General features: G+C 31.0%; 2 protein-coding genes and 1 long non-coding RNA gene across 3 annotated transcripts; all 3 read left to right on the top strand.

The window, feature by feature from the left end:
• Positions 1-2323: 2323 nt before the first annotated feature.
• LOC100244734 (uncharacterized) lies at positions 2324-3016 on the top strand. The gene has a single exon (XM_002267909.3). It carries the CDS (start codon positions 2331-2333, stop codon positions 2856-2858), a length of 528 nt encoding a protein of 175 aa, XP_002267945.2. The 5' UTR covers positions 2324-2330; the 3' UTR covers positions 2859-3016.
• A 1233-nt stretch (positions 3017-4249) lies between these two features.
• Positions 4250-4986, top strand: LOC100255025 (uncharacterized). The gene has a single exon (XM_019223448.2). The coding sequence runs from the start codon at positions 4361-4363 to the stop codon at positions 4772-4774; it is 414 nt and encodes a 137-aa protein (XP_019078993.1). The 5' UTR covers positions 4250-4360; the 3' UTR covers positions 4775-4986.
• Positions 4987-7466: 2480 nt separating this feature from the next.
• On the top strand, positions 7467-10353 carry LOC132254766 (uncharacterized). The gene is made up of 2 exons (XR_009467124.1): positions 7467-7693; positions 10128-10353. It is a non-coding gene; the product is annotated as an uncharacterized LOC132254766 (long non-coding RNA).
• Positions 10354-22273: the final 11920 nt, after the last annotated feature.

Raw genomic sequence — 22273 nt, 5'->3', positions numbered from 1 at the left:
GAAATCCTCTCCCAAGTTAGCCCCGGGAACAACACATGCCTGCACATAGCAGTAAGCTTTGGACACTATGAGCTTGCCAAGTACATCGTGGGACGGTGTTCAGACCTTATCAAAGAGCAAAACTCCCAAGGCGACACTGCACTTCATATTGCTGCTAGAAAAAAGGATTTATCTTTCGTTAAGTTTCTCATGGATTCATGCCCTTCTGGAAGTGCGGCATCCCGAGATGTAGAGAAGGCCGAGCATTCATTGCTGAGAATTTCTAAAGCAACAAAATAATATAAAATCAAAATGAAATCCAAAGAGTAAAACACAATTATTAACAAAAAAAAAAAAAAAAAACAAAGAAGGAATATTGATTTACAAAGCCTATGTTTGGTTCCAAACAATTTGAAGTAAAATGGAAGGGAAAGAAAATATAAAGGAAAAGTAGAAGGAAAGAAAAAGTTAAGGAAAATAAAAAAATAGATTAAAAATTGATAAATTATTTTTTTTTGTTACTTTAAACTCATTTTATTTATTTTAACTTATTAATATAAAAATTAAATAATTTAAAAATACATAAGTTTTTAATTAATTTTAATTATATTTGATTTTCTTTAATAATTTTCATAAGATAATCAAATATGAAAAAATCATTTTCCTTTACATTTTTTTTTCTTTTCTTAGTATTTTTCGGAACCAAACATAATAAATAAACACTAAAAGGAAAATGAAGGAGAAAGTTATCAATATCTCATCCTGGCTAGTACCCTCGTAGCATGGATGGTGGTAGATCTCATTGAAGATGGCTAAAAAAGGGTTATTCTTGTGTTGTTATTATGGGTGTCTCTTTCGAGCTTCAAGCTTAAACCTTCTCTGTTTTTAGGGTGAGGTCATCGGCTATATATGTAAGTACAAGCTGAGGAATGACTTGTTGATGTTAGGTTTGTGTTCGGGGCTATGAGATGGCAGAGTTGTGGGTACTAATCAATGGTGCTGTTGCGGGTATGACTTTTTGGGAGGCTTAGGATCACCGACGGTGCCTTTGAGATCTCTTTGGTCTCTCATCGATAGATTTTCAGTACTTTCTTAGCAGATCGAAGTCGACATCTTCTGGGTAGTGTGGCAGGTGTTTGGCAAAGATTAAATTTTATGGTGATGTGTTTGGCAGAAATTTCAGAATGCTATTCAGGCTTTATAAAAATGCTAAGAAAAAAAACTCATTTAAAGATGCTTAAATCACTTGTGTTCAAGATTGGACTAGATTTTAGATTCTTTGCTAATCATGGCTGATGGACGTCAATGCGATCCATCAATATACCAGAGAATATCATATCCATAGAGAAGAGCAAGGAATTGAGCTCTCCACAACAGATACCATAAAGACTTTAAAGGAATCTTGTTTTGTTTTTTTGTATTATCAAAGAACAAAAGGAATCAGTTATAGCCATAATTGATGGCATTACAAACGTATTGGATATACAGAGAGAATATAGTTGGAATTTAGCTGCTATCATCCCGAGGAATTTCAGTCAATTGCTATCATCTTGGAGCAACTTCAATGGTGGGAATTGAGTTCATGTTATCGTGGAGAAGTGATGAATAAACTATTATTATCATGGAGGAATTTCAGTTATCAGATTCGGTTAACTTGGAGACTTCCTTTCACTCAATAGTAAGGTTTATGCTATGTTTGGTTGAAAATGTGAATGAGAATATAGGAGAAAGAAAATAGAAAAAATAAAAAGTAAAATAAAAATATTGATTTAAAATCATTAAATTATTTTTATATAATATTTTAAATTCATTTTATTTATTTAAATTTCATCAATACATAAATTAAATAATTTAAAAACACCTATGTTTTTAATTAATTTTAATTATATTTGATTTTTTTTTTCATTGTATAATCAAATATCAAAAGATTTCAAAATAACCGAGGCATTAAGTTAATATTAATGAACTATATTCATGACGATATGCGTAGAAACCAGTTACAAATAGATATCTAGACAAACTCTACAGCAAATATATGTATATAAGCCCGTCTGTACATTCATCAAAATCGACGTTTCCCACATACATTCTGTTTTTTAGTCGAAAAAGCTTCCGCAGATGAGTGGCAATTAGAGCAAGAGTTCCCATCATGAGTGTTGAAAGTTTCTAAATCTAGCAAGAACCATCTTAGAGAAGGAAATACAAATATTTTAGAATGTTTCTAAATCTAACTAGTACCCTAATAGAAAAGGAATACAAATATTTTCAGTAGAATATAACTGTATTCAATATAGGAAATAGAAACCGATTACAAATAGATATCTGCACAAACTCTACAACAATATATATATATGAGTACAAGCCCGTCTGTACTTTCATCGAAATCGACGTCTCCCACATACATTCTATTCTCTAGTCCAAAAAACTTCCGCAGAAGAATAGCGATTAGAAGAAGAGCTTCCATCATGAGTGTAGAAATTCTGAATGGTGCCACCATTGCTGGCTTTGTTGAAGATGAAGAAGCATTCAACAGTTGGGTACATGACCGCTTTGCCGCTCTTGACGAAGACCAAGACGGTGTGCTTTCCTACGAGGAGATGTTGAAAGAACTGCAGTGTCTTAGGGTTTTTGAGACCGACTTTGGGATTGATGTGAAGACAGACCCAGATGAAGTTGCTAGAGTCTACTGCTTTCTGTTCTTGCAGTTTGATCGTGACTCAAATGGGGTGTTGGATTTTGAGGAGTTCAAGACCGCGACCAAGAGAATGATGCTGGCCGTGGCTGATGGGTTAGGGCTCTTGCCTTTGCAGATGATTCTAGAAGAGGGCAGTTTCTTGAAGAAAGCTGTTGAATGGGAATCCACCAAACTGGTGCCCTAATCTGATTTAGATTCTTGTTTCCTTAATTTTCTCTTCAAACTTACGTACGTAGTAGAGGGCTTTGATTTGTATTGGTGAAGATGGTGGAACCTTAGAAGTTGTAGTGGCAGTAGAGATTCATATACTTGTACGTCTTTACACACCTGATTGAAAAGCGCTTCTTTCGGATGAATAAAATCACACATTTGTGAATTCACCCTTTTTTTTAAGAACATATTTTGATGCAGTTAGAAAATAGAGAAAGATTCGCTATTCTTAAAAGTTGTACCATTTTTTAATTTACACAACTTTTAAGCAATATCTTGAAAAAATACTATTGGTTTTTGTTTTCAAGAAACCTAAAAGAATTATTTTCAAAGGAACAATATATCCAGGGGATATAGCAGAAGTTGGATTAGATCTCATAGCGTCTGGAAGACCCAGAAATCTAGGGTTTCTGAGCTTTCTTGGGTTTGATTTCTTAAAATATCATTTAAAATATTGTTGATCGGCGCGTTATATGGACCAAAAAAACAAAAATAAAAATTATCAGAAAGAGACTGCATAATTTCTTGAAGAAAACTGTTGAATGGGAATTGAACTGAGTGTTTGTTTAATGGGAAAATTCTAGAAGATCGATAGGTATCTGTCGAATCTAACGAAGATACGATTGTATAACAAGAATGTGTTTCCCTCCAAATGTGTTCAACACTATAATGAGTGATGAAGTAATTTCGTAATTTCGTGTGGCAGGTGTACTAAGTCTACGTTCTGTTCCATGGTGATTTACTTTTGAGGAAGTCGGTGGAATATCGGTGGGTAAGAAAAACAAGAGGACCCACAGAAATGGCTATTTTGTGGGCGCATTGATTTTCATATTCAGGTTTGGCGCTTCGTCTTAACCCAAAAAGTTACTCGTCTTTGACTTTGGTCAAGTCCTTTCGGCTTCTGACGTTCTAGACATTAATTCTGACTATCTACATATCAGCTGAGCCTATTGTTTAATTTCCAAAGAAACAGGGACCCATATGAAATATAACACTAGTTTTTTTATACCAGATTTTCTGAGATTAGCTTTGTGATATCATATTATTTTGCAGTAGACTCCTCTTATTAATTGTATAATCACAATTTTAAGCCCAGATAATCCAAGCTAATTTTTGTCATAACAAGGTGTACTATGGCAATACATATGAGCACTACGATAATGCATTGGGTGCAATCTCACCAATGTAGTGATACTGGTATTTACTAGAGCCTTCCCATTAGCTTGGTTTGCGTGGAAGTTTTCAGAAACCAGAGGCACAGAAAAACAATAGGCTGAAAACTTTCTGTTTGTTTGAACCAGCATATTACTTTCCTATTAGCTTGGCGCTTGTTTCTCTGCTAATAATCAACCATATAAATATGCAACCACGGCATCCTTCATTTTCATCAAAATCAAAAGCTTTTTTACTACTTGGTTCTTGGGTTAGAGCTTTTCTTGGATACTAGCCAGTTTGAGCGCAGGAGAAGAAGAGAGAATGAGTGTGGAAGTGTTGGACGGTGCCACCATTGTCAGCTTTGTGGAAGATGAAGAAGCATTCAATGGTTTGATCCATGACCGCTTTTCCAATCTTGACACAAACCATGATGGCTTCCTCTCCTATGCAGAGATGCTGAAAGAGTTTCAGAGTCTGAGGGTCTTTGAAACACACTTCGGTATTGATGTTAAAAGAGATCCAGATGAGCTTGCTCACGTCTACGACTCCCTGTTTGTGAAGTTCGATCATGATGCGAATGGTGCGGTGGATTTGGAGGAGTTCAAGAAGGAGACCAAACAAATGATGCTCGCCATGGCCAACGGGTTGGGGTTCCTGCCTGTTCAGATGGTCCTGGAGGAGGACAGCTTCCTGAAGAAAGCTGTTGAAAGGGAAGCCATGAAAATGGGTGCTTGAATTGTTTGTTGACTTTGTTGAGGTATTTGAATCGCTAGCGGACTTATTTTTCTATATGTTCTCTCAATTGAACGCCATGTTTTTGCTTTCCTTTCCATGTAATTGCAGGTTATAACTAATGAAGAAAATAAAGGATTTCTTTATTTCAGGCGAAAACAATTGGACTTTCAAAGCTTGCTTATTACTCAATGAAAACATAAGGATCTCCTTTCCATTAGTCATTTGTTGATACCTCCTTGCCCTGTCAGAGCTTGAATTGGTAAGATGGGGACCATAAAAAAGCAAAAACTTCTGTAAAAATTCATTTGAAATAAGCTTCTTTCTTAAATTGAAGCGATTCCATGAATTATATACCATGTGAGAACTTTTAATCTTCCCTCCCAATGGTTAAAGGAGCAAAGACATCTCAGAAGCTGGAATGAAGGGCAAAATACTTTCACCAACAACACAAATAGAGATACCGGAAGATGTCCAGATTTCAAGTCATCCCTCCAAGTTTGGGTGAGGACAGCTGACATCTTCATAGCTCGATTATCATCCGTACCTTTTCTATCTCTGCTATCTGAAATGTTTCCATGAGGAATCTGCTTGGAAGATGATTTTGTAAATATTCAAAAATTAGCAAAACAAAATAGGAAAATTATAGGAACAAAATATTTATTGAAATTAAAATATTGTGGGTACAATATCAAAAATAATATTCTTTCTAAAAGAATATTTTCTCTCAATTCTTTTACCTTGATCACACTTTGAAAGTGTACGAAGTCACATTTCTGGATTTTTTTTTCTGATTTTTTTTCTCATTTCTTGATAGAAGATACCTCTATTTATAGGTAAAGATAGGAATTTGAATTTCAAATTCGCAAATTTTAGTTGCTTAATTCAAGGGATTTAATTCCTTGATTTTAGCAAATTTTCTTCTCGAGAGGTTTTACCAACAAAATAATAATAATTATAATAATAATTTTCTTCTTCTCATTATTATTCTTTTTTATAATTGGGGATTAGGGAAATTTATCTATAAGAGGATTTTTTTTTTAAAAAAAATTTATTCATTTTGAAGGCCAAATTAGTGGTAATTTAATCCACTAATTTTTTTATGTTTACAAATGTCTCCCCCCTTCAAGATGCATCACATATATGCATTGTCATGTGGATGGGGTGAGTCCTGAAGTAATTTTTTTTTTTAAATAAATATTTTAATAGGAAGTTTCCTATTTTTTCCAAAAAAATATTTCTTTTCCATTTTTTTTTTCAAACTCCACTTAGTTTTCCTACTTATTTAACACTTTGAATCTTCTTCTAATTTGTTTTCCTTCTTACTTTACATTTTCAGTCATCTTTTAATTTGTCATTCCTATATACATTTTTTTTTTATATAAAGGGGACAATAATTAAGAAACTTGATTTGAACTTTTTCAAAGAACTCTTTTGATCCAACTTGAGAAATTCGACTTGAGTTCATCACGAGAAATCTTCACCTCTTCAAACTTGTAAGTTTTTTATTTATGTAAATATATATATACATACATACATATATATATATATAGATATATATCTTGGGTTTTCTTAACCTTCAGTTGATCTTCTATTCTAACCAGAGCAATCTCTTGTTTTAAGAGATTAATATGATTTTGCTTAGCCTTAATCACCTGATCTTTTATGGTGTTTATACTTCTTTCTCCAGGTGGATTGGCAAATTCAAACAGAATTTCCTTATCTAAAAGCTTAGTTCTTATACCTTGATCATCTACCCACATAGGGAAGATGGAGCTTAAGAAAGGGACTCCAAGGAGAGCTTTCTCCTTGAGATCTTTAACAAGAATGAAGGTTTGCTTAATGCAAATGCCTTGGTTACAAATATGGGCATTCGATAGCTTGTACTTGATAATAAGCTTTTTACCATTAGCACCAAAAAGGGCTTGCCTGGTTTTCTCATAAAATTGGGTAGGTACAAGACCTTCTTGTAGACAATTCAAAGCTGCACCTGAATTAATTAAAGTAATAATATCAAAGATAAATTTATTCTTAATTACTATAGTAAGGGAGACTTCCCATCTTTGGAAGATAACTTTACTAATAGTATTTAAGTATGTATTTATCTTATCATTATTGTCTTGTGAAGATTCAAGAACTTCTTCAAAGTCTTCCTTTTTAGGACTACTGTGGTAAAAACCTACCCTGTTGATATAATCATGAGGGATAGGGAATTCTGAGTTTGTAGGTTGTCTTAGGTTCTTAATATCCTTTCTATACTGCCCTATTTCTTCTTGAAGATCTTTAATAGTCAGGGTATTAAGGATAATCTCTTGTTTATCACTATGATCCTTAAAAGGGTTTTGGATAGAAGGTTCTCTGGTTAACCTAATTAGTCCATTATCCTTTGCTTTTGGACTAATATCCCTTTTAACCAAAAGGATTCTCCTATAGGAAGGTAGAGGTGTTTCATGGATAAAAGTTTGAGGTGTTTCAGGGATAACAAGATTATCTTTAACCTTTTGGCTTATTCTATCAATGAAAGCTTGATCAATTCACTACTACAAAAATAATATATGATGTCACTATTTATGGTGTCGCATTTAAAATAATGACACCATTGAACTTAAAATTTATAAAGGTGACACATCATATAAAAAATCTTCAATTAGGATAGTTAGATGATGCTAATTTCAGATTTATGGTGTTATTTTTTGGAAGTGACACCATATGAAATAAAAAGTTTTAAATTTTATAACTCAATGGGCCCTTTTTAAAAATAGTGAGTAGGAACAATTTATGAAAAGTCCATTGTTTCCATATATACATTAACTAATATAAAAGATCTTATTGCTTAACCCTAACCATCGTTTTCTTCTCCTTCTTCTCACACCCATGGTCGGCACACCCATAATTGATATTCTTTGCTTCGTAAAATCTCGGGTAAGTCAAAATCTCTTATCTATCATCTTCATTTTTTTTTATTAATGCAAAAAACTTTGTTAGTATAATTGTTTTATATCTCTTGATTTAGTATATCTATGATGTGGGTTTTGTAAATGGTGTTTTTTATCGAGTTCCAAGGAAGTAAAAACTAGGTTTAACATTCTAACATATTTTTTGTTTCATTGCTAATAAGCCCCAAAACAAATGAAAACAAGAAAAATGAATTATTTTTAAAAATTTTGTCTAATTGAGAATGAGAGATACACTAGTTTGTAGTAATTTTTCGCATGAAATAGTATTTTATTGAAGACTTGACTATATTTGATACTTTTTTCCACTGTGCTAGGAGCTTTTTGGTGAAGTCTAACAATAGAGATTGACATCTGCTACAAGATGATACTCAATTAATCCAAAAGCACTTAAGTTATTTAGGGTTTTCTTCAGTTAACCTAAGAAAACATTCCCACTTTCTTTGTATTGAGTCACCTAAATAGAATAGAATATTGGGTATCAGAGTCGTAAAAGGTATTATAAATATGACTTTTTTTTAGAGTCACCTACATGGGATGAATTATTGGTAGGTGAACAAAATATTGGGGTGATTGTAATAGTTGAATTAGTAAATGGAAGATAAGTGTATGTTGCTTTGTTTATTCTATAAAAACAATAATTTTAGTAGTTGAAATTTACATGCTTTGTTGTTTTATAAAAACAATAATTTTAGTATTTGAAATTTTAAAATGTGAATGAAATGCCTGAAAATATGTTTTGAAAAATAGGATAGTAATAAATGGAAAATAACTCATTTCCTAAAAATATTTTGATAAATTAAAATAATATGTGGTTAAAATATATTTTTGTGAAAGTATTTAAAAATGAATCAAAATATAAATAATTGTTATTTTGTTTGAAAATAATTTAGGAATATAAAATAATATTGGGGATAATTTTTGAGTTTAAATTGGGTTATAAATGGTTAATTTTTTTAGGACTATCCTTTTTGAAAATAATCCAATGATAATTTTTTTAAATAAGAATGTTGAAAATAATTTTAAAAATAAAATTTTGTTGGCAATGATTTTTCTAAAAGTATTTTAGGCATAAATGGAAATTTCTTGTATGAAAATAAGAGAATTTATATATATATATAATAGACATAAAAATAGACTTCTTTGATATTTAATAAACAAGTGAATTTTTCTCTAAAAAAAAGAATAAAATAAGAATTTCTCTATATAATAAAATAATTTATATATGAGATAGTTTTCAATAAGAAAGTTTTGAAAATAAATTTGGGATAAAATATTTTTTAGTAAGTTTTGTTTAGATAATTCAAGAATAAAGTGGTTTATTAACTTTTCTTAAAAAATAACATTCTTCTTTCTTTTTTGAATTGATCAATTTTTTTAGAAATAAAATTGTTAGATTCTATTTTTTGTAAATGTTTAAGAAATTCTAAAAAAGTCTTTAAAAATGAAATGACCTTTCTACCACATTCCTTGTAATAAATAATTGTTTTTTTTATACATATTGTAAAGTAAAAAAAAAAGTCTTTGTTTAGTTAACCTAAGAAGACATTCCTACTTTTCTTTGTGTTGAGAGTCACCTAAATGGAATAAAATATTCAATATCTAAATGGAATGAGATATTGGTAGGTGAATAAAATATTATGGTGATTGTAATAGTTGACTTAGTGAGTGGAGGAGAAGTGTAGGCTTCTTTGTTTATTCTATAAAAACAATAATTTTAGTAGTTGAAAACGTGTATGAAATGACTGAAAATATTTTTTGAAAAATAAGAAAATAATAAATGGATAATAGCTCATTTCCTAAAAATCTTTTGATAAATTAAAATAACTTGTAGTTAAAATATATTCTTATGAAAGTATTTAAAAATGAACCAATATATTAATAATTGTTATTTTGTTTAAAAATAATTTAATAGTAAAAAAATAATACTGAGTTCAAATATGACTACTTTGTTATGAGATTCATTAAAGAAATAATTGTTGATTTTACAGTTATTGCATCAAAGGTTTTACTCGTTTAATGAATTGTACATAATTTCATACTTTCAATTATTGTGATATTAATGTTATTCTCATTTGATTTTAGTTTGATGACAAATAAAACATATTTTCAAGTAGAATTTGATGAAATTAGAGAAAAATAAATTACTTTTGTGTTATAACTAATCATGAATCATATTGATGTATCGTGATCATTCATGGTAAGTCCCTTAGTTGTTATATGATTGAATTTTCCATTGATATTGTATAACATTACTTATTCTTTACGAACTATTTTTATACCAAAATGAGAAAAAGGAAAAAGAAAAAGAAAATATTAGTACTTAGATTTGTTTATTGTTTATAACATCACATTTTTATTTTCAATAAGAACTCTAAAACTCATTAAACTATGAAATGCAGGTATACACTCTTGGGAGGACAATATGAAGAATAAAAAGAAAGGAGAAAGAGGCAACAAGATTTAGGTTTTTAGATATGACTCTTATGTCATACATTATAGGACATAAATGTTACTTTATTTGGAATTGAGAATTTTGGGTTTTTGGATGCAACTCTTGTGTCATTTTATGGTTAGCCGGTTTTATGCATATGAAATGCAAGTATACATGAATGTTGGGAAGCTTAACATTAATCATGTTTTAATGTGTATTCACTTTTCTTTTTTAGTTTTGGTGGGTTTGATGTGTTTGATGTACTATCATTTTGTGAACATTTGATATACAAATATTATTGGATGATGTAATATGTTACAAATTAATTCATAAGCATTATGAAAATATAAGTTAAATGTAATATGATTATTATATTTATGGACAATTTACACAGGTTAGTCTTATTTATTAATAAGCATTACAAAAATCTACAAACTAATCAACAAAAAACAACCATATCTTCCATAATCATTTACAATGATGTGACACCATAAATTAAAGGTGATACATTTAACGTGACACCATAACTCAAAGATGATGCATTTAATATGACACCTTATATATCTCATACAACTCTATATCAAATTAAGCATCACTAAAAATATATGGTGTCTCTTCTGAATGTGTCACCATTTATCTACTTTGGTGTCGCTTCCAAATACGTCACCAATTGATACCCTCTATGGTGTCAGTGGATAAGGTGACGCTATGTTGTAGTGACACCCTATATTTATAGTGACTTATTATAAATGTCACCATATATCTTTTTCCTTGTAGTGATTTGAGGATTTTCCTGGAATTTCTTAGATAATTCAAAAGGCTTAAACAAAGGCTTATTATCATTCTTAACAAAAGGCTTCTTAAGGTGATCCTGAGTTTCAATAATCTCCTCAACTCTGTTGACTTGATTTCCAAGGGTTATGAGAAACATATTAGTATAATTGATTTGTTCCATAATCCTTCTAATATCGGATGCACTAGCAGTTCCTTTATCCTCTAGCTTAGTCTTAAAAGGTGAAGCTGTGACTATGGTTCCATTAATATTCTTTTCTATCTTAGCTTCAGGAGGATGAATGGATTCTATAACAATGTTGTCATTGGTTTTCCATATCTTAGCTTTTGTAGAGGTGTTGTTGATATGCTTACAAGGATAATCTGGATATTCTTCTTGTTTGAAGAGTTCAAACCAAATCCAAAACTTAATATTTTTCTTTTCTTGTCTTAAGTAGGCATAGAACTCTTCTTGGTAAATGGTTCTAATGACCTTAGGGACAGTGCTAAAGAACCAATCATTTCTTTGCTTATTGACTTCAGAATAGAAGTCCTTTCTTAAGAGATCCTTGTTGATCTCAAAGTCCTTATCACTTAGGCTTGTAGTGTTAATCATCTGGGAATAGGTAGGAGACATAACAGGGGACTCATCCTGTTGGGATTCCTGAGTAGACTCATTTTCCTCAGAGTAAAATGGTCTAGCCACATTGGTGTAACTTCTGACACCTGTTAGCTTAACGTTCTTAGGATTTCCTGAGCTGGATCCTTCTTCTTCCCTAGTGGTTCTAACTGGGATGGAAGAGCTTGAAGCTCTAGAGGGTTCATAAATAGAAACTCTAGGGCTGTTAGAATGTCTGAAAGATTTGGAAAAAACGAGTTCTCCTCCTCCATCTGGATATTGAACTATTTGTTCAATACTTTCAGAACGCTGTGCTATGGCTGGAACAGCATTAGCAAAATGCCAATTTTCAGGGAAATCAACATCTTTCCACAAGATCTTCTTGGGGATGATGAAATCTGACTTATCTAGCATATCTGAGTGAAAGTAAGTGGTCTCACCTTTAGGACTGGTGCAAAGAGCCCCAGATCCAACGCTTGTGTTCATGCTCTTATAGGCAAACCTGGTTATGATTGAAACAGGACTGTTTCCTGGTTTGATCTTAAAGCCATGAGTCTTAATATGCAGAACAACGGAATCTAAGATGTCTGCATCTCTTATTCTAACTGTGAAGTTAGGATAACACTGGAAATAAACTGGGCCATCATTCATTCCAGCTTGGACTGTGCCTATAATAGAATCTCGATATTCGAGATGCCTATTATCCCTTAAACACATGACAATAGAGGTGTTTAAACCTAATCTTGTCAAAGGCTTAGCTGCTACTTGAATCATAACAAAGTGTATGAAATTATAACCATCTTTCTTATGCTTATCAATGGATCTGTTATCTAGAAGTCTTATGATTTGGTTATCTTGTTCTAAGCTGACTGACATTTCAGAGGTCTTAATGGTATAATCTGTGAAGAACTTAAAGGTTCATTTCTTATAAATTTCTTGATTAGACACCTTGGGTAACTTCCAATCATCTAAATCATTTTGGATCTTAAGATAATTGATCTCTTCACTGTTTACAACAGTATCTTGAGAATCACTGGATCTCCTAGACATGGTTCGGAAAATTGAACTCATTTTAGGGTTTTTGATCTAGAGCCTAATAGCAGATTGACAGACCTTATGAGACGTCACCCCAACCCTCTTACAGCCTAACAAACGCCTATCCACGGCTAACAACGGCATCCATATAGGAGGTAATCAAAACATACTTATATTATACATAAGGAGAAATATCTTACAATGGACAAAGGTAGGAAAGCTTGAAGAAAGCTTGAAAGCTTGAAGGCTTGAAGGGATTACATGATGAGAGAGAAAGAAGAGAGAAGGGAGAACATAGGAGCCTAAATTGAACGTGCTTACAAATGAGGACCGAGCCTCCTATATATATATATTGGAGCTTGGTGGGTGCATGCCCAAGTCAATAGGGACGGAGCCATAATGTAGGTGGAGACGTGAGTCATGGTGGCTGCATCATTGGCATATATATATATATATAATGGGGTAAAGCCATTCATGCCCAAGTCAATAGGGACGGAGCCATAATGTAGGTGGAGACGTGAGTCATGGTGGCTGCATCATTGGCATATATATATATATATATATATATATATATAATGGGGTAAAGCCATTCATGCCCAAGTCAATAGGGACGGAGCCATAATGTAGGTGGAGACGTGAGTCATGGTGGTTGCATCATTGGCATATATATATATATAATGGGGTAAAGCCATTCATGCCCAAGTCAATAGGGACGGAGCCATAATGTAGGTGGAGACGTGAGTCATGGTGGTTGCATCATTGGCATATATATATATATATATATATATATATATAATGGGGTAAAGCCATTCACGTGATCTCCTGAAAAGTGAATGGAGATATTTTGTTTTTTTAATAGCATATATTACATGAAAAAGTCAAACCCTCCATAATATTTTCCATATATATATATATATATATATATTGATACGTGTATTTTTTTTTTTCAAACATTTTTTTTAAAGGAAGAAAATGACTTAGTAAAGACTTATTCCGAATGCGTGTCAGCTTCCATTATTCGCAAAGGCGAATTTGATTTCAAGTAATTTAATTAATTAATTAATTTTTAAATTACCTTAATATTTGAAAGAATTTTTTTTTAATAAAATTAAATATCTATAAAAAAATATGAATATTTAAAATTTGATCATCATGTAATTAAATCGTAGCCTTGATGCGAAGCGATGTATTTTTAGCACTTATGTACTAAAGTCTTCACCTATGTAAATTGGCTTGACTTGAATGCATAGTGGTGTTCAAGTTTTAACATTTAATTAAAACCAAAATAATACTTGATATCTATACAAACAAGTTATAGCCCTGATGCTATGCGGTGTTGTATTTTCGACACTTATGTGCTAAAGTCTTTACTAATGCAAATTAGCTTGACTTGAATGCATAGTGATATTCAAGTTTTAACATTTAATTAAAATCATAATAATAATTGGTATCTATGCAAACAAGTGATAGCCCTGATACTACATGGTGTTGTATTTTCGACACTTATGTGCTAAAGTCTTCACTCATGCAAATTGGTTTGACTTGAATGCATAGTGATATTCAAGTTTTAACATTTAATTAAAAGCAGAATAATAATTGGTATCTATACAAACAAGTTATGGCCCTGATGCTACACGGTATTGTACTTTCAACATTTAATATGACTTGAGTGCTAAGGTCTTTACCCATGCGAATTGGTCTGATTTAAATGCATAATGACATCTAAAAACTTAGACTCATATTTTATTCATCACTCTTTCAACCTTTTTGTGTGTGTGTGTGTGTGTAGAATGACGTTCTTCAAATGTTTCAAGGAGAAGACAGTAACCATTCTTGAGAATGATAGTGAAGATTTTGAGAAAGGAACTACCTTGTTAGTGCATAAGTCACTTACTAACCTTCAATCTTTGTCAGTACTAGTGACAAAGGACCCATTACACATTTCTTCTTGGTCCCGAGTTATATCTTGCAAGCTTACAAATATTAGCAATTCAAAACTTAATAAGGTGAAACTTGTTTTTAATGTTTTGTTGTTGAATTTCTCTCACCTAACTACTACTGCAGTTCATGATGAATTTGGATTGTTGGGTTCTCGTGTTCATGACGGAGAAGCCAAATAAGGAAGCTCATTCAAAGTACTTGGGGAATCTTTCTTTACCGAAGGATATTGGGAATGGGTTGAGGAGGTATTGGGTCGACATGGACCATTTCTTAAAGGATGTAAGCTTTATGAAGCTATTTTTGCATCCTTATCAACTATGATCGTCATGCCTCTATGATTAGGGCCTTTTGCGAACATTGGTGTCCTACCACTAACACCTTACATACTTCCATTGGAGAGGTTTCCATCTCCCTTTGGAACTTGTATCGTATAACTGGACTACCCATCATTGGATTTTGTTATGATGAGATGGTACAGAGTGCGGAAGAGTTATCTAATGATGCAACAAAGTCCTTACTCCCACCAAGTTGTTGAAATTTATTCCTTGCATATCATCGAATTTGCTCGAAGACGAAAGGGAAGTCTTCAATCAAGTTAGCCTCTTGGGTGTCATTTTGGTACAAAGGCTCCATGAAGTATGCAAAACCTCCAAAGAAAAGTACAATGAATAAGGCACAGAGGCCTAACAAGACTCATAACCCATCCGGGGAAATTGATCATGTTAAATCTTGTACTCAGTTAAAGATGGAAGTTTTTGACAACCTTAGCGTAGCCGAAGCAGATGTTAAAGAGACTTACTTGGCCACTTTCTTGGCATATTGGTTATGCAAGTTCATTCTTCCTTGAGAAGGTGTCAACTTGATTCGTCCTAGAGTCTTCAAGGTAGCTAGTAGAATGGTTCAAGGAGAGACATTTAGCTTTGTTGTTCCGGTGTTAGCAAGCATTTACAACAGTTTCAATGAAATTGCTTGTTCTTCGAAGCTTGGGACTAATGCATTTATTTTCCTTATTCATTATTTATACGGATGGTTAGCTGAATATTTTGATACCCATTTCATTTCTCCTTCTTAGAACCATCCCCACAGATGACTTATTACACCATCGAGTTTTCTGCTAAGTGTTTTGATGATTTGCAAGCTCAAGCTTTGATAATGTCTTGCAAAGGCGTAAAGTTGGACCACTTGGCATTGCGCCACAAGGAGCGTGTGCATTGGACTGATAATGAATCTATCAGTGTTACCAAAACTTCTTACCTCATAAGTCTTCGCTCTGGCTATTTATCTTTACGACAAGGTAACCATCAGGTGATCTAACCATATTAAATTTATGGTTACCAAAATTTATGGCTATTTATCTTGATTGTTATTATTATACTTAAACATGTATTAAATTTATTTTGGCAACAAGGTTTATATAGTAATAGGTTCATTTTTCATTACAAACTAACAATAAAATAAAATAATATTCAAATTTCCGTAGGCAACCTTGAGAGATGACCCAGGCCTAGCATTAACATATAATAGCAACTATTACATTATATACCAAATATGCTATATGTCACACCAAATGTTGACTTATGTGAGACATCCATGATATACATAGAATTTAACATTGACATATGTACCTAGAAACCTTGACCTATATAGCACCAAACTTTGACATTGATTGGAATAACCATGGAGACAAAAATATAAGACAACCTTGACATAATATAAATTAACCTTGATATTTATTTCACCTAACCTTGACATATGTTGAATTCAATTTTGAGAAAAAGGGAAGAAACCTTGATATCATACAAACAAGATTCCATCATTGGTAAAATTAAAGACAACCTTAACATATGTATATGTCAAACTAGTTTTAAACTTTTCTTAATATTGGATCTTGAAGCTAGAATTTATAATATTAATGGGGGCTCTTAACAACATTGACATATGTATATGGCTGATGGGTTAGGGCTCTTGATGCTGGATTTTAATGTAATAGGATATTAGAGTGAAGTTGACTTACTTCATTAGAGTATTGAGTCAATTTCAAAATTTGATTACAAGAGAGCTAGTATTTTTCCATGGATCCTGTGATCCATGCTCGAACTTACATTCTTTGGTAGCACATGCTTTCTGGAAAATCTATTTTTTAATCATAAGTGTGCATTAGGGTATATAAATATAAGACACAAGTGTTTTTGTAAAAGTACAAGATTGTATAAATGTTTATAATTAAGTGACTTATAATTTCTACTTGTACTATTTTATTCATTGAAACCTAAGGGTTTAAGGTTAGTTCAATCTTATTCTTTCACTCATAGTAAGAAGAAACCCTAACCTCCATAGGCCTCAAGAGAGAGAAGACCACACTTCTCTTTTGCTTAGATTTGGAGAGAGAACCATAGGATGGAAGGCTCTTGCACGTGAGAGAAATTAAAAAGGAAATTTTTAGTCATCCTTAATAGAAAATAAATTATCATGATAAGATTGGATTCCAATTGAGGTGATGTTTGTTTGTTTGTTTGTTTTTTTTTTAACTTAAATCTAAATACAACTTAAACTTAACTTTAAATTCTATTTGATAGAATTAAATATGAAATTATTTTTTATTATTTTATTTTTATTAAGTATTAAGTACTAATAGAGTAAGGATCATGTTAAGATTCTGTTTCACTTATTTTGAAAAATTATTTTTAACAACAAAAAGTCAAATTTTTTTTTTCCTTTTTCTATTTAATAAGAAGATTTTAAAAAATAAGTAATAAATAAAAAAAGTTAAAAACAAATTATCCAAATTCTTGCATTCAACATTAAGCTTAAAAAACAAATACCACTTAAGAGTATAATTTTAAAATTAGGAAATGTAAAGAATAAGGAAAATACTTCTATGAAAAGTATTTTTGAAATCATTGAGAGCTATTTTCCTTTCATAAAAATTATTCTTAAAGATTTTGCTTCAAAAACGTTGGCAAAATATTTTTGAGATTTTTAATAATCAATTTTTCTTACAGTTCTCAAAAATATCAACTTGACTTGTTGGCATGAAGTCAACCAAGACGAGACCGAGCTTCATTAGCCGAACTTCGAAACAGAGGCAAGTTACGGTGTAAAGAAACAGACGGTCGTACTGTTTCCAAATCTTATGTTCAAGATTGGACAAGATTTCAGATTCTTTGTTGATCATGGCTGATGAATCTCTACGTGATCCATCATATCCACGGAGAAAAGTAACGAATTGAGCCCTCCACAACGGATAATTGCTTGCCAGAAGCTTCAGCTGCAGTTGCGCAGCAGCCTTGATGGGAGAGGTGATTTGGGATGGCGAGACTGTGTTTGCTTTGGGAACTTGCCGACGATGTTTCTCCTGCCATCTTGGAGCAACTTTAATGATGGGAATTGAATTCATGTTATCGTGGAGAAGTGATAAATAAACTACTGTTATCATGGAGGAATTTCAGCTATGAGATTCGATTGATTGGTGACTTCCTTCCACTCACAATTAAGCTTTACCTACTTTGGTTCCTAGGAAATGTGAGTGAAGATACAAGAAAAGAAAATAGGAACAAAAAAGAAGGTAAAATAAGAAATAAATTTAAATTTAATAACTTATTTTTATATATTTTAAATTTATTTTATTTATTTAAATTTCATTTATGTGAAGATTAAATAATTTAAAATTTTAATTATATCTGTTTTTTTAATATATTTTTTATAGTACAATCAAATTAAAAAAAATGATTTTTTTTAATTGTCTTTTTGTTTTATAGTATTTTCTTATAACCAAACATAACATTTAATTTTATTACCTCGATGTGAAGAACTTTTAAAATAACTAGGTAGGTAGCTCACTTTTAAAATAACTTTTAAAATCGTAATGAACTATATTCATATCAATGTATTCCAAGAGAGAAAATAGCTAGGTAGCTCACTTTTTAATACTTGAGTAGTATATAACACCAAATTTATAATATTATTACTTGTTTTAAAATTTTATTTATTATCATGACCACGTATAATTTGTTGGAACAACACATAGTATCTATAATATTTTACTAAATTAAAAATTATTGCATTTTACTTTTTAATATAATAACGAGCCTATTTATAATAAACTAATCATACTTGCATTAGGATTCTCATTTCTATTAGACCAAAAATCCTAATTAACATAAAAAATCTAATAAATAACAATCCCTAGTACTTCTCAAATTCTTTAAACTCTTCTAATCTGACTTTAAGTCGGATTATAATTTCAACGGTCTTCTTTAATTCGAATTGTAAAACTAATCACACCAAGCATCATCTCCAACTTCTCAAACACATTCATTTTCAGTGGTTTTGTAAAAATATCTACAACTTGATCTTTTGATCTACAAAACTAAAGTTGATATCTTGATTTTTCACGACTTTCCTAATATAATAAAATTTGATACTTATGTGTTTGCTTTTGTCATGAAACATTGAATTTTTTGTCAATACTAGCAAATTTATTATTACACAAAATCTCTATACGACCATTTTGTTCATACTTCAATTCAATGAGGTTATGTTTGGTTCCTAAAAAATTTGAGGGAAAATACAAAGGAAATGAAATAGAGAGGAAAAATAGAAGGAAAGAAAAAAAATGAAGGAAAATAAAAATAGATTTAAACTCAATAAATTAGTTTTATATGTTTTTTCAAACTCATTTCACTTAGTCTCCTCTATTATATAAAGATTAAATAATTTTAAGATATCTAAACTTTTGATGAATTTTAATTTTATTTAATTTTATTTTATATTTTTTTTATAGTGAAACTAAACATAATAACACCATTTTCTTCAATGTTTTTATCTTTTCTTAGTACTTTTCGAGAACCAAATATAGCCTAAGCATCCTGTAAAGCCAAACTACTCAACATGTTGCGAAAGTAATTGTCATGTATTTAGTTTCTATAATTGATAATGCTACAACTTGTTTTTTTATGGCCATAAGAATGCTCTTGTTCCAAGATAAAAATAAATAAATAAAAAATATATCCACCAATACTCTTTCTAATCTCTACATCGCCTTCCCAGTCACTATCTATGTAACCCACTAAACTGAAGTTGCTTGAATATGAATAGAAAATTTCATGATCACAAGTATCGCTTACATACCTCAAAATTCACTGTCGCTTGCAGGCGTAACTAATATGAATTTTTTTTCCATAAATCAAATGATAATTTCCACTTCAAAAACAATATTTGGTCTAGTAGATGTTAAATAAGGAAGAGTACTTCCTACTATGCCTAATGCTTTCCTTTTTCATCTCTAGTCACTCTGCAATAAGAGTACAGATTTCTGGATGATGATTCCATCTTGAATCACTTTAGAATATCTATAGCATAGTTATTTTATGAGATAAAGATATCATCATTTGTTTGTTGAAATTTAATTCCAAGAAAATAGGATATTAATTCCAAATTTGTCATCTTAAATTATTGTTTCGTTGTCTCCTTAAAATCTTCAAACATCTATTGACAATTTCCTATAAAAATTAAATCATTCACAAAGAGGCATACAACAATTATATCACCATTAGAATTTGATTTGATATAAAGTGTATGCTTAAAAGGACTCTTTTGAAATCCATCCAACAATAAATAGGTACCAATCCGTGTATACTAAGCACATGGTGTCTGCATTAACCCATACAATGCCTTTTTAAGTTTGTAAACTTGTTTCTTTTACCCTTCCTTAATATATCTTGGTGGTTGTTCAACAAAAACCTCTTCTTCAAGTACACCATTAAGAAAAGCGAACTTCATATCCATTTGGTCAATTTTTCACATTTTCTGAGCTGCAAATGCAATTATCATGCGAATGATATGTAGTCTAGCAATTTGTGAAAAAACTTCAAAATAATCAATTCCTATCTTCTATTTACAACCTTTTGCAATCAATCTTACCTTAAATCGATAAACTTTACCATCAAGTTTATATTTTGTCTTATAAACCCATTTAACACCTATAGGCTTTTTTCCAATTAGTAGATTAGTTATTTTCCATGTATTGTTTTTCTCTATTGATTGAATCTCTTCATTCATTGCTTGAATCCACTGCTTATCACTTGTTGCTTCTTTACATAAAATTAGATCACAATATGCAAATAGAAAAAAGTTAACTAAACCTTCATCAATAATTTCAATATCTTTCATGACTTCATAATCCTTTAAATATGCAATATGAGAACGTTTTGGATGACCTTGTGGTTCAGACTCCTACCTTGTTTTCGTTCGCATAGGAGAACTTCTAATAGGAGCAAGTGTGTTTGAAGTAGAAATATTTGTTGTAGAATCCTTCTAATTCTTATTGTTTTCCGCAAAGTCTTCTTCAATGACAACTCATTTTTCATCACTTTGTGTTTGAGTCCATGCCTAACTCTCATTCTCTAGGAATATATTGAATATCTCTACTCACAGTCAATTTTCCTATTTCTAGATTATACAATTTGTAACCTAGTTACATCACTATAACCAATGAAAGCCCACTTCTCACTTTTATCATCAAATTTGTAGAGTTAATTTTTTGGTTCATGCGAACACAATGAACTCATCAATCTTTCAACCGTGAAATGAATATATTCTTTCTTTCCTTAATTACTACAACAGTATAGGCGAATCTTGCACTTAAAGATCGCATAATTTTCTCTACTATTCGTTGATTATCAAGTTTCTCACCATGAACTTGCATTTAGTTAACAATGGTTTGCACTCAATTAAAATAATATGAGATAAATTCAAAGTCATTCATGCGAAGAGACTCAAATTTACATCTTAATGTTTGCAACTTCATTTGCTTAACACATTCATCACCTTTATATAATTTTTGTAAAATAACTCATGCCTCTTTTGATGTTTTCGCTTATAAGATTTTCTCAAATATGGATTCATCTACTACTTGGAATATTGCATAAGGTGTTTTTTAATCTTTCTTTCAAGAATCTTTCAATGAATCTTTTTACTCCTTTGATAGTGCCTCGAATTCTTTTGAATCGATCATTTCATTGTAACTGATATTTACTAGATGCCATCAATCTTGAGATCACAATAAGACACACATATGATTACACTAATTATCAAAATTCTTGCTTTTAAATTTTGGAAGTCGAAGATGAATTGAATTATTATTTGTAACCATAATTTCACTAACAAAATTGCAACTTTCTTGTGATTTTGCATTTTTCCTAGTATTCTAGCTTTGATTTGGCATTTCACTTTTTCTAATACCAATTGCTGGAACCACACATTTGGGTATTAATAATAGTTTGCTAAAATAAAATTTATTGCATTCTACTTCTCAACATAATAACAAGTCTATTTATAATAAACTAATCATACTTACATTAGGACATCAATTTCTAGAAAAAAAGTTTTAATTATAATAAGAAACCTAAATAAATAACAATTTGTAATATTTCTTAAATTCTTAAAATTCTTCTAATTTGATTTTAAGTGGGATTATAATTTCAACATAATTAAATACATTAGAAAGAAACGCAAAATTCATGAAGTTTCTAAATCTAGCAAGAACCATCTTAGAGAAGGAAATACAAATATTTTAGAAAGTTTCTAAATCTAACTAGCTAGTACCGTAATAGAAAAGGAATACAAATATTTTCAGTAGAATATAACTGTATTCAATATAGGAAATAGAAACCGGTTACAAATAGATATCTGCACAAACTCTACAAAAATATATATATATATGTGTACAAGCCCGTCTGTACTATCAT

The sequence above is a fragment of the Vitis vinifera genome, chromosome 12, assembly GCF_030704535.1.
Source record: "Vitis vinifera cultivar Pinot Noir 40024 chromosome 12, ASM3070453v1".
Taxonomy (NCBI): Eukaryota; Viridiplantae; Streptophyta; class Magnoliopsida; order Vitales; family Vitaceae; genus Vitis; species Vitis vinifera.
The sequence above is the reverse complement of the archived record's forward strand: the minus strand, read 5'-3'. Positions and strand labels throughout refer to the sequence as shown.